The sequence below is a fragment of the Herpailurus yagouaroundi genome, unplaced genomic scaffold (genome assembly GCF_014898765.1).
Source record: "Herpailurus yagouaroundi ecotype Mexico unplaced genomic scaffold, PumYag 28, whole genome shotgun sequence".
Lineage (NCBI taxonomy): Eukaryota > Metazoa > Chordata > Mammalia > Carnivora > Felidae > Herpailurus > Herpailurus yagouaroundi.
The window spans coordinates 37294021-37312053 of NW_024412376.1; the positions used below are offsets into that span (position 1 = coordinate 37294021).

The 18033-nt window shown below is 33.8% G+C and overlaps 1 protein-coding gene across 5 annotated transcripts in view; it reads left to right on the forward strand.

Moving 5' to 3' along the window:
* The window catches only part of FBXW7 (F-box and WD repeat domain containing 7), a 230417-nt gene that overhangs the window by 190153 nt on the left and 22231 nt on the right, over positions 1 to 18033 (forward strand). For 4 of the 5 annotated variants that reach the window (XM_040472344.1, XM_040472334.1, XM_040472348.1 and 1 more), the window contains 2 exons: positions 9880 to 9962; positions 13200 to 13341. In XM_040472344.1, the coding sequence (XP_040328278.1) occupies positions 9880 to 9962; positions 13200 to 13341 (225 nt within the window). Of the gene's footprint in view, positions 1 to 7034; positions 7460 to 9879; positions 9963 to 13199; positions 13342 to 18033 lie in introns of those variants that run through there. The other variant, XM_040472349.1, reaches the window with a different exon arrangement.

Below are 18033 nucleotides of genomic sequence, written 5' to 3' on the forward strand. Positions count from 1 at the left end.
AACTCAGAAGCAAGAGTATTTTATATGAAATTTTCTATTTGAATGATTTCTTCATTTTCTGACCTCCTACACTACCCAATTTGGCACTTGATAGATATTGTTCTCTATTAGTTTCTTGTCTTGCCAGCTGGATTTTAAGTATCTTGGCGGGGGAGAAAGGTTACTGTAATGTTTTTATTTGTCCTCAGCATTTTGTAGATATTGGGATATAAGTGATTATTTTTTAATTGATTTCTTTTAACCTAAATCTTTCAGTTTCTGTCACCTTTTCCCTGTCACCATGTCTTTGCCTCAGATTTCCCACATGTAGCAGAAGCACAGTCAGATGGATCTAGATAATCATTCCATGAACTGAATAATCAAGATTTAATCATAGTTTGCATATGCAATTGCTGTTTGCAAAATATAACTTTTTGCTTCCTTCTTTAGCAATGTCTGATTTTTTGAGCCTAACTTGCTTGAGCCATCACGTATCTAATGGAAACCAATTAATAAGTAGTGAACTTGGGACCGGAGTCTAAGGTTCTAATACAGCTGTATAACCCTGAGCAAGACACTTAATTCTCTACCCTCACCTTTCTCACCTGTTAATAGCAGTTATTATTTTATAGCATATCTGTTATATGCTGGGCATCTACTAGGTCCTCACAATGACTCTGTGGGCTAGGTTAGTAAAGTTGATAGGCGGTAATTACCATTACAAAAACTAGAACTCCTAAAAGGTCAACCCCTATGGAGGTTCCACTCTAATAACAGCAAAGCTGGTGTTTAAACTCAGGTTTCTCCAATTCCAAACCCCATGTTCATTTCATAAATGAAGGAGAACTAGATTAGATGACTTCCAAGTTCTCTTCTAGTTCTAAACGTTATGGCTTCCTGCTATTAATGTTGTTGTTGTTGACTCAGTATGTACAACTTTTTTTACTTCTTAGCTTTTAGCCCCTTTCTCAAAACTTTTTGGTCATAACTAAATTTAAGTCATGACTAATCTGTGACTTATTTAAGACATTAATTCCAGAATTTTAAACAAACCTTGAAACAAAAGGCTATTTTAATACTAAAATATAAGATTGATATAGCACACCTACAGAAATTTTTTTTTTCCGAGTAGGTAAATGTATTTGAACATCACAACCAGCAGCAGTAAATATGGAACTGGATAAAGAAAGTAGAAGAGTGAATAGAGTTCTAGGTCTTCTATTGAGGGAATATTGATTTCATCCCTTCTCTATATTTGCTGTTTTATTTTTCTTGATCAACCTTATTTTTATAGTTTCTCATGATATTTTCCTTACTTTGCTGAAGGGTTACTATAAAGCAATTACAACAAAATTTTGAGAAGGAACTTTTGGATATGAATTCAACATACTTACTGATGGTTGATTTTGGATTTGAAGCATGAGATGTAAAGATGAATTGATTTCTAAAGAAGTCAGGATACATTCCAGAGTGACTTACTTTGTCAATTATTGCAGGTATTGCCCATCTGCATAGAGATATTATAAGGAACGTTTTGTTTTGGTGCATGGATTAAATCTGATAGCTCTACCACAATATGAATTTTAGCAGAGCAAACAAGCAAAATTCCCATCTTTATTGTTTTCTTCTGTAGCTCTGATAAATGAAACTCTTAACTTGCATCTCGTATGTATGTATGTGTGTGTATATATATATGTACTTGCACATATGTTTATCAGAGAACTAATTTGGCCCAATTAGAAGGGATGAAAAAAGCTTTTACTGCTTGAATTAATGTTGCAGTTTATTTGTGTCAAATCCTCAAGGACTGTATTTTTGTAAAGAGAGCTATAAATACCAGAAACTTCAAGAAAAAGAAAAATTTATAAAAGTACCACTCCTAAAATTATAGTTATCTTAAAAATTATTTAAAGCAGTCTGAGCTATATTTTGATTTGCATTTTGATTTACAGTAATATTTCACTATTTGTTTACTTGGATGATAGATAGTTTCAAACTAAATCTGGCTTACCTTGTTTTATTTTACATGTTCTCAAATAACTAGTTTTGAACTAATATCAATGTGAATTCTAAGAGTCAGAAGTGTGTATATTACCCTATTCTGTGTCTTAAATTCAGTGGAGGAAGAAAAACATTTGCTTAATTGCATACTCTCCTGTGCCTGACAAATTCTAGGTTGCTAAATAAATGCTTAATTAATGAATAAGACTGGAAAATAGCTTATTGATCAGTACTGCCACCTACTTGCATTAGGGAAAATGTAGATGCTGGGCGTACATATTATTTTAATTGACAATACCCATGATATGACAAACTATTAACTTGCCAGTTTCAGTTGTGAACCTTTTAGTAAGAACTCACATCCCAGAAAGTTAATGACAGTGGGTTAGTGTGATTTCAAAAAGTTTGTTTTAGCTTCAGTATGCTTGGCATTCCTTTGATGTTGAAAGTTTGAGCTGTCTCTAATTTAAATTCTATGCTTGGGCAAGACAGCCAATTGTTGTGGTAGGTAGTTTTTCTAGTGTAATATCAGAGTGAAAAATGTTGTCTTGATAATAAAGAAAATCACTGACATAGAAACACATTCTGTTATTATAAAATGGAAGTAAATTTTTAAATGTTAGCAAGATAATGAAAAGAACCAATAATAGTATAATATCATCAATTCTAGTACAATGGATAAGACTTTTTAGTACTGAGTATAACATATTTATGCTTTAGAAAAATGATGTCCTGGTTGCTACTATTTATTTGTATGGCCAGTTATTCAAAAACATTAATTATTGTTATGTATCATTTTTCTATTGTGTCCTAGAATAAGATGGGAGCCTTCAAGGAGTAGATAGTAGTGGAGAAAGATATATAAAAATAATGACAATAATTTTTAGGTATGATGAGTGCAATAGAAGAATTTATTTAAAATGGAAATAACTCTGAGACCCAAGGTGAGGAAAAGTACTCTATTACTCCTTCTGTTGTTGACACTGTATAAAGGTACATACTTCTCTGAAGATACATAATTCAGTGAAGACTTCTTGACTGTTTATATTTTTCTCACTGTTTATAGGTAGAATAATTTGGTTTCTGTCAGTGACTACAACTTGCCCTTCTAAAAACTTAGTCATCCCAACTAATTGCTCAGAAAGAACCATTTCTCTTATGCTAGCTCACAAGTTAATCATTCTACTACCTTATTTCCCAGAGGCTTTGCCTCTGAGGCGGTACATCTTCATATCTTTGTACTGTTTTTTAATTTATTTATTTTCTTTCTTAAGTTGCTGCTCTCATCCATTCTCATACACGTAGCTCAGTGGAGTTGTGATAGATGAGCATTGAATCTGAGTTAGCAGTCACTCCCCTTGCTGATAGATTTCCAGTAAGGCTTACAGGTTGTCAATCAGCACAAGAAATATTTTTTTTATACAACGGGAAATTTATTGCTTAGCCGGAATTACATGAAAGTGTATTGTATTGTAGTGGAAATATGTTTAATACATTGAGTATTGATTCTAAAAATTTGGATGACAAACACAAGTATTGTCTCAGCAGTAATGGTTGACTAGTCTTTTTTTCAGTGAACTTACTAGTTAACATTCTAGCATAAAGCGTAAAATACTTTTTTTCCTAAACTTATTTAACATAGATTGTGGACTGATCTCAGTTTGAAATGTTTCTGTCTACCTCAAGGGTCAGAAAAGATAGATAGATACACACATAAAGGCTTTTTCATTCATACTACTGAAAAACTTAAGTCTCTGAATAAAGTTTTAAATATCTGTACTTTAGGGGCACCTGGATGGTTTAGTTGGTTGAGTATCCAACTCTTGATGTCAGCTCAGATCATGATCCCAGGGTTGTGGGATTGACCCCTTCAGCAGGCTCTGCACTGAGCATAAAGCCTGCTTGGGATTCTCTCCCATCTCTTTCTCTCTGCCCTTCTCCCCTGCCCACATGCACACGCTCTCTCCCTCCCTCTCTCTCTCTGTCTCTCTGTCTCTCTGTCTCTCTCTCTCAAAACAAAAAATAAAAGTAAACAAATAAACAAGTAATAAAAATACCTGTATTTTAGTCAATACTCTCAGAAATAGGAATGGAGAATGGGTTTTTTTTGCTTTTTTAAAAAATTTTATTTTTTATTTTTTTAAATTTACATCCAAATTAGTTAGCATATAGTGCAACAATGATTTCAGGAGTGGATTCCTTAGTGTCCCTTACCCATTTAATCCATCTCCCCCTCCCACAACCCCTCCAGTAACCCTCAGTTTGTTCTCCATATTTATGAGTCTCTTCTGGTTTGTCCCCCTCCCTGTTTTTATATTATTTTTGTTTCTCTTACCTTATGTTCATCTGTTTTGTCTCTTAAAGTCCTCATATGAGTGAAGTCATATGATATTTGTCTTTCTCTAATTTCACTTAGCATAATACCCTCCAGTTCCATCCACGCAGTTGCAAACGGCAAGATTTCATTCTTTTGGATTGCCGAGTAATACTCCATTGTATATATATATACCACATCTTCTTTATCCATTCATCCATCAATGGACATTTGTGCTCTTTCCATACTTTGGCTATTGTTGATAGTGCTGCTATAAACATGGGGGTGCATATGTCCCTTCAAAACAGCACACCTGTATCCCTTGGATAAATGGCTAGTAGTACAATTGCTGGGTGAATGGAGAATGGTTTTATTTGCTTTTGTTCATATATATATATCATGATGAAATTAATAGATCACAACTTTCATTAATAGAACTTTAGAGAATATTGAAAATTATTTTATTTTATTTATTTGAAATCTGGTAAGAGATTTAGTCGGCTAGTTTTGCTTGCCAAATTCTTTCTTCATGGTTCAAATTAACATTGTAACAAGATAGTAGGGAGAATTGTTGAAATAATTAGGAAAATAAAATCTTCATGAGTACTTAACTTATGTAATGTTTATTACATTCTCACTTAAAGGATAAATTAATAAAAATAATTATCAAATGGGACCCATGGAATGTGGGGAGTGTGGGGTGGTAGAAAGTCTTTTCAGTGTATACTTTTGATTATCATTTTGATTTTTGAATCGTGTAAATATTTTACCTATTCAAAAATAAAACATGAATATACATACCTACATGTAAATATATGTTTGCAAAGGTCAGGTGTCCCTTTAACTTCATACCATACAAAGGAGCCATTCCTTTGAATATAGAAAATTACGTTATTTTCTTCTTTAAATGTCCTAGGTTTTCAGGCAGTATCCCTGCTTTATTAAAGTTGATCTATGTCCTCAACTGAGTAGACTTAATTTGAAAAAGTTACTTCATCTAAAGACAGGACATGATTTCAATTGTAATCAAAGTATATACTGTTACATGATTGGTGGGAAGTTCATTTGTCCTCTAATAAGCTGGTTACCACTGACAAATTTTAGAGAAAATGTCAGGTGTTCATTTTATTATTAGCTAGTTTCTTCAGATAGCCCGGAGCGGAGGCTGATGGTGGAGGGGAAATCACTTTTTTTGACTTTGTATTTTTTAAAATCTTGAGTGCTCTGAATCTTCTAACAAAAGGGTTTTATGGGTCTCTTCCTAACCATTGGATTTCCCCCCCCCCCCAGACTTCTTTTCAGAAAGAACTTTACTTTGAAGTAAGCTGATTGTTTATTTAGAAAATTAACTTTTTGCTGGGTACTTGTACATATTGTATCTGAGGGCAAGAATTTAAGAGTCAGCTTTTTTTAAAAAGATAATATAATATATAGAATATACTTTCCAGAAGAATCCAAGATGTACATCTTCATAAAATTTTGGATTATCTTATTTCATTTCTTTTTTTTTAAGTAAAAGATACTACACTAACTTAATGTCTGTTATAAAGGTAAACATTTATTTTTTTAATTATGAGACTACTTTATGCAGCATTTAGAATCATTTTCCTAATGAAAGTCATTTGTTAACTATAGCAGAGAGTATTAAAATGTACTAAGTCCAAATACTATTTCTTTTTTTCTGAAGAAACATTTTAGGTACTTAAATAACTATAGGCACGCAGTTTACTTATAATAAAGAATGTTAATGGGGAGGGTAGGAGTTAATTAACTAGACCCTTAATAATGGGCCAAGGAATCTTACAATTGCCTCCCTCCCGAAGCTAGTTGTGTAGCAAGTTGCAAGATAAAATATCTAGATTTGTGAAGTAGTCATTTTGAGAAAAAGGTTGCCTTCAGGCAAACTTTGGTATTTATTATTATGTAAAATGCCTTTTTAATGGTAAGCAATACACGTTGTCAAAGTAATTCTGGAGATAGAAGTGCAGTACATCCTGTTTACTCAAGATTAAATGAACAAATAAGGGTAGGACTCCCAATAAGCCCAGTTTTTGCTTTCTTTGAAGAAATAGAACGTTTTGGCCAAACTTTACACACTTAATACTAGTATGATAGTCTTAAGATATTGTCATGATTACCAAGAATTGATGAAGTGTGGCAATTTTCTTGAAAACTATATTTGAAATGAAGGGAATGGAAAAACATAGGGAACATTTTCATTAAATGCCAATATAAGAAGTATGCAGGTTAAGATAGAACTTATTACATAATTTCTGCAAATGCTCCAAGCTCCAAACTGGCTTACTTTATTTTAAATCCTCCCCACCCCCCAACAAAGAATACTTAATTTCTCCCTTTGGGATTGCTCATTTTGTATCTTCTAAGCTACTTGAAAAATGTGATCAGTCTGTGCCAGGACTGCAATAGGATAACAGTTAGTGGAAATAGCCTGCCCTGCCTCTATTGGGAGGACTGTATGGAAAATATATTCCATTTTCAAAATGTTTCTGAAAGCACTTATTTGTGGAAAGGATGCTTGCCATTTAAAACTCTTCAGAAATGCAGGTTTTTCAAAATACAAAATAATCTCCTGAAAGTTTGAAAGGGGAAGGGGGCTGTCGTGTGGGGGCGGGCTCATTTGCTGCCCACATCCTCCTCTGTTCAGTGCGTTGTGTGCTTACGGGTTCCCTGGAGCGGATCACCATATAATTGATGTGCAGTCTGCATTGCTGAATCCTGGACTGCACCATTCTGTGTTCAAGGGAAGATGTAATCTGATCCCTCTGCTGCTGAGGGAGGAATCTGTTCAGTCAAGGCTTTGACAGGGCATAGTCTCCTCCAATAATCTTCTCGGTTCTCTCTCATTATTCCCTCGAGTTCTCCTCAGTCAAGCTGCATGTATGTATGTGTGTCCCGAGAAGCGGTTTGATACTGAGCTGCATTTGCCTTTACTGTGGAGTTTTGTTGCCGGTTCTGCTCCCTAATCTTCCCTTTCTGACGTGCCTGAGCATGTCCACATTAGAATCTGTGACATACCTACCTGAAAAAGGTTTATATTGTCAGAGACTGCCAAGCAGCCGGACACACGGGGGCACAGAATCACTGAAGGGGAAAAATACAGAAAATATGGGTTTCTACGGCACACTCAAAATGATTTTTTACAAAGTAAGTAATCTGTTTTCTTCCTGTGTTGTATGATTGTGTGTGTGTGTGCCTGCCTGAGAAGGAAAATCTGTATCATCAGAGATGGCTGCAGTATCCTCTAATTTTGGTGGGTGGCTGGATGGCTGGTATCGGTTTTATATCGTGGATGTAAGCAAATAATGCAAAGACAACGTAAGCTGTAAACAGCTTTAAATTTAAAATAAAATGTGTATTTTAATCCGGGAATTTTCCACTAAAATATATTTAGACTTTAGAAATGTGGCTCCGTTAAATGCTGACCTGGAAATACTCTACCCTTAGTTGGCTTTTAGTGAGTCTTTTGCCTTTAATTTTTCTGTATATTATACATATTTCTTTTCTTTTTCTTTAGTTGACTCTTTTAAAGCCTAGAATCACTAGAATATTTAGGACTTCTATTTTAAAAGATCGTATTTACTTTCTGTGCCCCTTAAAAAATTGCAGAATTAACGTTTGGTTCTAAAGTCAGGATTTTCAGTAAACAGTATAATATTTAAAAGACTTCTGTAGTCTTGTAGAAAGTCCTTTATTTTGTAAAATATTCTGAAAATAAAAATCCTTTCCAAATGGTTCCCTTGATATGTATTTGGGGCATTTTTATCCATTGAAGGATTTCTAAGATGGAAATAAAGTTTGCTTTTGGTGGCAAATGGCATTTGCACCAATGTGTATTTGCAAGATACCCAGGGAAGTTCTGAAAGCCAGTATTACAACTTAATTAGAATGAATATCAAAGTTTCTCATATTAATTTTGAAAATAAGAATCTGTGCAAGTTATTAAAAATGCTAGATTTTTAAGGTAATCTGTACCGACTGACCTTCCTGAGAGCTACATTTGCGTGTATGTGTACGTGTGTGTCTGTGATTTATATATATGCAAGCACGTGGCTATCTATATATTAAATCCTATATATTTATTTTTGGCTTTTATTAAAATTATTTGGAGAAAGAAAATAATGGTTTTTAAGAGGAATCACTTTAAAACAACATAATGAGTACAGAAACTTCTGAAGGGTTGAATTAAGACCAATTCCATTTCTTTCCAGTAGGTATTTCTTGAACTAAGGCATAAATTGTGGACAAGCTTGCTGTACCCTCACGCTAGCTCCTGATGTCATAAGATCATCACTGTATTTTGGAAGACTTTTTCATGATGATAAAAATGTCTTTATTATCCATAGTGTGGTTCAAAATTTGTTAGAGTCTTGATGGTTCTCTTTAGTATTTATAATGCAGCATGCTGTTTTATGATGTTCCCATGTGAGGCAGTAGGTAAGAAACTAAGTCTGCTGCAAAGCAAGGGTTTTTACCTTATTCTAAAAATGAGGATAGCTCTCTATCACTCTGGGATTACCTCCCCCACATAATTTTCCATAGTACAGTAATTAATTAGCAGACACAAATCAAAATAGAAAAAGTTGCATCTTATTAGATCTTATTTTCTAGTTTTATGACATATCTATAGTCAGATGACCTCAGTTAACAGATGGTGAAATATAAAAAAAATAAATATTTCAATATTGATGTTGACATACAATTCTGAATGTATTTACGGTATTATACGTATATAGCATAAAGAAATACTTTAAAAGTATAGATGTTGGATATACCTTACAAAGATGTACAATTCGTTCTTTTTAAATGTTTTTGTTGATGTTGCTGAAATTTTCAAGTTAGAATATTTTGTCCTGAGTGAGCATCTGTCAGTGAAGTTATATTCTGTGTAAATATCAATTGATGGCTTTTTTCCACCTTTATTATACCATCCCCAGGCCTCTCTCCTGTTACAGATTTACTTTTTTACTCTCCTCATTGTCCATATTCGTTGCTTTATGCCTTATTATAATTACTTTTCAAGATCATCTTATTTACATTGTTCTCTTCACACTTTCATAATAAATATGTGTTTTAAATTCAGTTACTGTTACTTCCATTCAGGTTTTGAAATTTTGAGTTTTTTTGTATATTTTGTCTTGAAATACGTTTTTAAAGGAAAGTGATGATCACTAAGAGAGATACGTTAAATATGGTTCTTCAATGTGTGTGTTTACATGACATTTCCCCCTGTGTTCTTAAACTGGGAAACGTGAAAGATATATGACTCTCAAGGAATATGTATGATGAATATCAGTTTTTAAATCACCATATGCTATTCTTCTGAACAAAATATTGGGGGGGGTGGGTAATCACCTTTCTCGTCTTCAAAGAGTAAAACAAAGTAGAACTAGTAGAAGAAATCATAGAACATTTATTTTCTACATACATTAACTATGCCTAATTAATGAAAATTTAGGCTTATAAAAATTTAAGAAATTTTTTTCAATAGTACCAATGCTAATGTTAAGACAGTTGGACAGGTGATTTTTTTTTTTAAAACCTATCTTATTTGCTTTACCTTATAGATGAAAAGAAAATTGGACCATGGTTCTGAGGTCCGCTCTTTTTCTTTGGGAAAGAAACCATGCAAAGTCTCAGAATATACAAGGTAATATTAACCATAATTGATTCTCTCATGATTCTTATGTTTCTTTAAAGAGTTGATGATTCCAAAAACATTTCTTCCAGTTTATTCTCGTAGAATTATAATGTTACTGGTACTGTTGACTCTGTAACACATTTTGAGATCACTGAACATTGAGAAATGCATAGTCCCAAATAAGAAGAATGACTACTGCTGTAGCTTATATTTTCTTACTAATACTTTGAAATAAGACACAAGCACAAGTTCTCTTATAAGCAGAATTTTTAAATCACAGTTTTTAAGGAATTCTAAAAAGTAAGTTCTAAAATATGAATATGAGCAAATATATCTTGTTACTATAGCAACAGCTGCTCTAGGGTAGATATTTATATATGCAAAATTGAAGATACATTTATTAGCAGTGAAATAAAACTCACAGTTACTAACTAAATCTTCCTGTGTTAGGAATCCCCTTTTTTTTTCTTGGTATATCTTATGTTTTTAACACATCCATATCCACACCAGTAAATTAGGTTTCCATAACAACTAAATACAATTGTAGTCTTGTTTTGTGCACCATTCCATCATTTTTTGGATTTTGCATCAGTATAAAACTTTTCCCACTCTTACGCTAATTAGGCTAACTTAAGCACAATATCTATTACCCAGCCAATTAAAAATGGCTTTAGATGTTATTTGGAATGTGGTATTTTAAAATTTAAATGACAAAAGTATCTTCAGAGCTTTTTTGTTCTTTTCTGCATAATTGTCACTTCTTCAAATCACTGATTAAAAGTTAGCTATAGAAGCCCTAAGAACTTCATGATGGTAACATTTCTTCTTTTTTCCTTAAATATTTTGATTTAGAGTTATGTTTATTATATAAGATGCAATAAATTTAACATTGCTCAGACTTAAGTTTCTGTGATGGAGAATTGCTAGAGATTGCATCTCTCTCTCTCTCTCTCTCTCTCTCTCTTTTAAGAAAGAGTTTATATTTTTACTTCATCCAGTTCTGGAAAATACTTTTTTAAAATGCTCTTCTATGAAATTTAGAAATCATAAAATAGTTCTCTATGCAAAAAATGCGGAGATGATGCAGAGGAGAGAAATAAAACTATCTCTTAGTTATTTAAGAAATGCTTTCAGTATGATTTCCCATGTTAATTGTTCCCCTCTTAGTTACCCTTTGCCTTTTGACAATTTCACTGTGTTTGGCACTTCCACCAGAGGGTGTGGGGTGATAGACACATGAAACTCTTCACTTCATTTTTGCTTTTTCCTTCTAGTCTTGAGAAAGTATTTCTCGGATGAGAACGTTGAGTTTAATGTTAAAAATGTACTACTTTTAATGTATAGATTGCAGTGAACCATATCATTTTGGTCTTCTGTTAATATGGCTGATACCAGGACAAAGGTATTAAATTGTTCAGTTGTGTTTAAGGCAGCTTGTAAACAAATGCTGAATTTTTACTACAGAACACATTTTAAGAAAATTTGTTTTTAGTTGCTCACTTTTTGTTGTGAGAAAATACCTGAAAATGTGCAAGTTCTGTTTTCAGCCTTTTAACATATAACTTACCAAAGCAAACCAAACTGCATATTGATTTCCATGTCTTTTCGGAGACTTTATCAGTATATATTTGATGCTTTTTAATTTTTTTGACAGATTTTCTAATAATAATAATGAAACTATGATTTTCTGTCTTCCTTATTAGAAAATTTATGATCACATTCTGTTTCATTTTGGAGAGGAAGACAGAGCTTACCTCTGAAATTTGATAGCCAGCATGGGGCGCCTGGGTGGCGCAGTCGGTTAAGTGTCCGACTTCAGCTCATGTCATGATCTTGCTGTTTGTGAATTCGAGCCCCACATTGGGCTCTGTGCTGATGGCTCAGAGCCTGGAGCCTGCTTCGGATTCTGTGTCTCCCTCTCTCTGCCCCTCCCCTGCTCACGCTCTGTCTCTCTCTGTCTCTCTCTCTCAAAAATAAGTAAACATAAAAAAAAAAAAAATTTGATAGATGGGAAAATAGATTTAATTGTTGTATGTTAGAGATTATCTTGGATGTATAATATTAAAAGGTTTAAAGGTGGTAGATATGAAGATTTCTCTGTAAAATCTGGTGACTAAAATACATTTTTTAACAAAATAATGAAATATGCTGGATAGAAAAGGATTGAGGGTATTGTTTCATTAGTAATTTATCAGAGCTTAGATATTCAGCTAATAGGCTGTAATTTGTATGTTCTTCAGATATAAAACACTTTATTATCATAGCTCAATAAATTGAAGATTATTTTACAAATGTAACTATGAGTCTTCCTGAACTTTTTATTCAGATGTCTCCAAAATAGAGATATTCAGTATTTACCTCGATTAAATAATTTAATTATATATTGAAATTAGGAAGGAAGTTTAATATATTAATAACTTCGTTATAACTATACTTTTCTGCTATTAGTCATTTTTAGGAGAGTTGGACAGTTTTAGAGATAGATCATTTAGTCTTAACTCTTTGACTTTACTAGTGGCAGAATTGAAGGTTTATTTTCTGTAATGTCTCAGAGTTTAAATTATTCTATGAAAGTGTTCAGATGATCTCATTTGATTCAATTTTACATATCATATAGTAAGTTTTCAATACTTACTGTTTTGAGTAAATACATGTCTAATCAAGGCTTGTTCCTGTCAAATGTTATTTAGACTAAGCTTTATAAATAACAGTGGAAAGTTGGAGAGAGAGAGATAAATATTATAAATAATTTAGAAAGCATCTGAGTTGAAAATTAAGGAATAATGTGTGTGGTGAAATGTCTAAAATATATGAGCATACTGCTTCTACATATGAATTTTTTAAACCATTAATAAGTTTCACACCCTTTTTATAAAGGAAATTTAAACTTCTGTTTAATTAAGTCACTGAAGACCAGTCATAACAGAGGTAGAACCTGCATCTTCTAAAGAAGTATTTTAACATTATTTGTATGTATCAACAAGTTGCAGTTTTGCCATAGAGATTCTGTCATGTGGTTGCAGTTAGCATTGCTGGGATAATAACAGGTGGCTATGTAGGAGGGAGGAAACCTGCCCTAAGAATAGCGGAATAGATTTTGTGTATCCTTGCTCTCTGGCAATAAGCAAATAAAAATAATAATTCTGTTGATGTTTGACATCTGCCACATCACATGCTTATTTAAATTAGAGCCCATTATTCTTAACAAATACCTACCTTTGTTTCCACTCTTGTGTTTTTTTGTAGTACCACTGGACTTGTACCATGTTCAGCAACACCAACAACTTTTGGAGACCTGCGAGCAGCCAATGGCCAAGGGCAACAACGACGTCGAATTACATCTGTCCAACCACCTACAGGCCTTCAGGAATGGCTGAAAATGTTTCAGGTGACATGTCTAAACACAGTATTTGAAATGCTTCACTTAATTGCTGCAAAAAATAAGGGATTATTCAGCCATGAGAAGGAACTGTTACATGCTACACCATGGATGAATCTTAAAAACATTATGTTAAGTGAAAGAAGCCAGTCGCAAAAATGACATGAAATATCCAGAACAGGCAAATATATAGAGACAGAAGATAGATTAGTGATTGCTATGTGATTGGTGAGGGGATGTTGGGGCTAGCTGCTGACAGGTATGGGATTTCTTTCTGGGGTGATGGAAGTGTTCTGGAGTGGACAGAGGTGATGGTTGTACAGCAAGACAGGTGTTCTGGAAACCATTCAGGTGAACATTTTAAATGGTGAATTGGACCTTGTGTGAAGTATATGTCAATAAAAAAAGCTGTTGAAGATAAGGGAGCTCATCTTAATTTTTAAACGCATTAATCAAGAGAATCCAGTGCTTATTTTGTATAAGTGTGTATTTGTTTTGTTGTTGCTTTTTAGATAGTAAGACCTTTCTTCCTTTTCTCTTTTATGTTGGGGTTTCTGAATGTACTTGTTTTCCAAAATTTCTTGCTTAGAAGTTAAGCATTTAGGAGTAATGCAGGAACTCCTCTAATTAGTCACTTGTGGTGATTTAGCCATCACTGTTACCCCAGTAGCCTCCAAGACTTTGATACAGCTTCTCTTCATCAGTGCCATGCTGGTGTATGGCTTGTTGTGTTCATATGCTGATTACTGTATTTTACTGGCATTTAAATTCTTTGAAAGTTTACCAGGAAGATTGGCTACAACCAAACCTCTGTTCAGAATTTTGTAAATCCTGGTAGTGATGTTAAATAGATTTATCTCTTCTTCCAGTGAGACAATGCATATATATTAAGCATTTAGCAAAATAGTTGACCTAGATTAAACACTTAATTATTCTTTGTAAATATCAAATAATATAAGTTATGTGAAGTCACGGTATCTCTGATATTATCCATGACATTAATGTAAAATGAATATATTTCCTTACCTCTAGCTGCTTGATTGGTAGTATTTTATGAATGCATATGGGAATAAGAATGAATAAGGGAAAAAGAAGATACTTTATTTGACTTTATTTGATATTTCAGATTTTTACAATATCCATTATGTAAATCCTTATAAATTAAATTCCTGGGCAAAAACTAAATAAATGTCCCAGTTTTATTCTTCTGTAGCTGGAAAATTCACTTGAATCAGTGTTGTTTTTAAATGGATTTTAAAAATTGTTTTCTACCCTTCAGGTGATTTCAGAGAAACTAGGGGTAACCTTTTTTTTTTTTTTTCAGTTGGTGACTGTAAGGTTAGAGCAGTGGTTCTTGACAGGGGGCAGGTTTTTCCCTCAGATGAAACAGTTTTGGTTGTTGCAACTGATGGGGTGGAGGGCAGGATGCCGCTGGCATCTGGTGAGTAGTGGCCACGTAAAGCACAGCCTCCTACAGCCAGTGTTATCGGGCCCCAAATGTCACCAGTGCTGGGACTGAGGATGAAAGTTGTGTGTCACTCTCATGATAATGTTATAAGCCACTACAATCACAAAGAATTTTTTTTCTGTCTTCATAGTCCTGTGTTGATTAACCTTACCTTTCCCCAAGGATTAGTACCCCCCTTCCCTTCTCCCAGTTCTTTTACCTTAGGTTCCTGATTTTTTTTTTAATTTTAATTAATTTTTTCCTATGCATGAAAAAAAAAATTTTTTTATCATAGCCTTTCGATACGAAATGTATCCGATCAATAAGAGGTAAAAAGAAGAGTCAGACATTCATACAGTCACAAAGAAATACTTCAAAGATTTTTATCATCTCTGATTAAGCCAAGGAGATGGGAATATGGCTGTGTGTTGTCAAGCACACGCACACAGTGTGAGCGGCAGAGCGCTTGAGAATAACGCAGAAGAATTACTTAATATCATTTTTATAAGAAAGCATCAACATGATTGAAATTTTACACTATTGGTAATAGTTTTCTCATCATTGTGGACAGCGTGCAAAATATTTATTTTATATGAAAAGCTTTATTTCTTATCACAAGGATGTCAAGTGATTTATTTTGTATGTGACATGGGCCTATTTTTTCCGGTGTTTTAGAGTACCAAAATATTCTTTGCTAGACATTTAGACTTTTCCCAATTTTAAGAGAACTCTCTCAAATATTGATTTATAGAAGGGAGGGAGTATTTGCTTTATTTTGCAGTGAGGATGTTTTTGGGAGTTCTTTGTAGAATGTTTACTTGTTCAGCTCATTCATGCTTTTCTTAATAAAATGTCCACGTTACCACATATTGTATGTCACCAAGTCTGAGATGCCTAATATCTAGGTTATTAGATGCATCCCATCTTCAGAAATCTTATTTGTAAAAAAAAAAAAACAAACAAAAAGTTTCTTACAATAAATGGGATTCAATAAATTAAAGAATATTAGGCTAGCCTTTGTTCTGTAAAAAAGCCCATTTGATTGCTTTTCGTATGAGAAGTAGATGCAGTGAAGACAACTTGTTCTTAGCTAATAGGAATAACAGGTAGAATTATCCCTCCAGGTATAGTGTTTTTTTCAGATAAATATTCTGCAACAAAGAAATCTTTTAGCAACAAAAAGTCAACTAAACAGGTGTATCAGGACCTTAATCTTTTGAGTACCATATCTGTCTCTTACACACCCAGGTCCTCATTGTTGTGCATTGCCCTTTATTTTCAGGGCTGGTGCCAAAGTAACTAGAGATGAATCACTTGCCTAAAAGCTTATAGGGCTTTCATGGCCAACTTGTAGAGAGATATAATTTTCATAGTAAAGTAGGGGAGTCGTGAGTTGACCCTGTGTGCTATAGTGGAGGGATAATTAGACTGGCATGATTTCTACAAATGAGCTGTGGGGGTATTTAATGATGACTTTTCCGTTGCATAACAAGCAAAATGGGAGAGCTCATCCCCTTACTGTTCTGCTATTGCTCCTAAGGCAGTGATACAGCATTGTTTTGGTCCAGCTCCATCTATTCCGACAAAGTACTCTGTACTCAATTTATAAATGGAATGAGAACAAATGATATACCATTTTGGATAAAGGGAAATTGAAACAAAATGGCATTGCAGAATTGAAGTGGAAATTCAAAACAAAACAAAAAACCAGAAATTTTGTACTGTGTAAATTTTTAGTAGCCATTGGTTCTACTTTTTTTGGCAGCCAGATTGATGCTTCAGGTTGTGAATTTGGGGGCAGAGGATTGGTCATTTTGTTTGTGCATTTGGGTGTTACATATAGGTTTTTTTACTTGAAAATTCTAGAGCAAGTAAAGGCATCCATAACATTATTATGATCTTATGTTGAAATTTATATTTAGAGGCATCCTGATATAAATGAGAAGCACATATGACTTAGAAGAAAAAGATCTTAGTACAAATTTTGGCTTTGCCCCTTAATACTAGGTAATTTTATTGGTATTACATAACCACTCTTGCCTATTTTCATCCTCTGTAAGACAGATACAACACTAAAAAGTTGTCAAACAGGAGACAACATGTAAATGTGCTTAAAGCTTTATGTGGAAATAATAGTGGAGACTCAATGTTCGTTTCTTCTCTTGGTCAAGAAATAGCCTTTGTGAACCTCCGTTTTCTCAGGTCTAAAAAAGGGCTATTAAAAACAGCTTCATACAAATGTTATTAGCATTATTTTAATAAAAAATTTGCATTGCATTAAAATAATGAATGTACTTTGAAAATACTAATACTCAAATATTTTTTTAAATGATAAAGTAGAAAATACTTATGGGTTTTGACATTAAAAGTGGAGTAAAGGGGCGCCTGGGTGGCGCAGTCGGTTAAGCGTCCGACTTCAGCCAGGTCACGATCTCGCGGTCCGTGAGTTCCAGCCCCGCGTCGGGCTCTGGGCTGATGGCTTGGAGCCTGGAGCCTGTTTCCGATTCTGTGTCTCCCTCTCTCTCTGCCCCTCCCCCGTTCATGCTCTGTCTCTCTCTGTCCCAAAAATAAATAAACGCTGAAAAAAAAAATTAAATAAATAAATAAATAAATAAAAGTGGAGTAAAAACACTCTCTTGAAGGATTTAATTAAGTACCACGGTAACACTTAGAAATTGTACATGTTCTCTGTTTTATTTAGATCTTTTTTATTTGCTAGTCAACAAAATACCAAAACAGGATTATGCCAAAATAAAATGAATTCAGTGTTACTTTGCAATTGTATTTGAGGCAGTATGATTAAGAAACCTTGTGTGAAGAAGAAAGTGTGTGTTTAAGAAAGTCATGAGAAATCGGTTCTTTACCACATGAAATTCAGGCGTGGTACTACCAAAAGTCATAATGTGTACATATCTGAATGGGGTATAGAGATCATCCAGACTAGTAACCAACACTGTTTGTGAGTCACTTGCATCAAAACTGGATGAGTTGTTTATTTAAAACACAAAATGTCCTCAGCCCCACCTTGACTACTGAATCATACTCTTTGATGATGAGTTCTAGGACTCTGATTCTTACACTACTCAACCAGCATTTGGGAAACACTGGTCTGGACCAAGCCCCTCATTATACAGGTGGGGTCTCTGAGATTAATTAAGGGACTTTCATATGGTTCCATGGTGAGTTTACTGGTGAAACCCCAGCCCCTAATTGCAGTTCAGTGCTTCTTATATTCTTCACTACTACCTTCATTC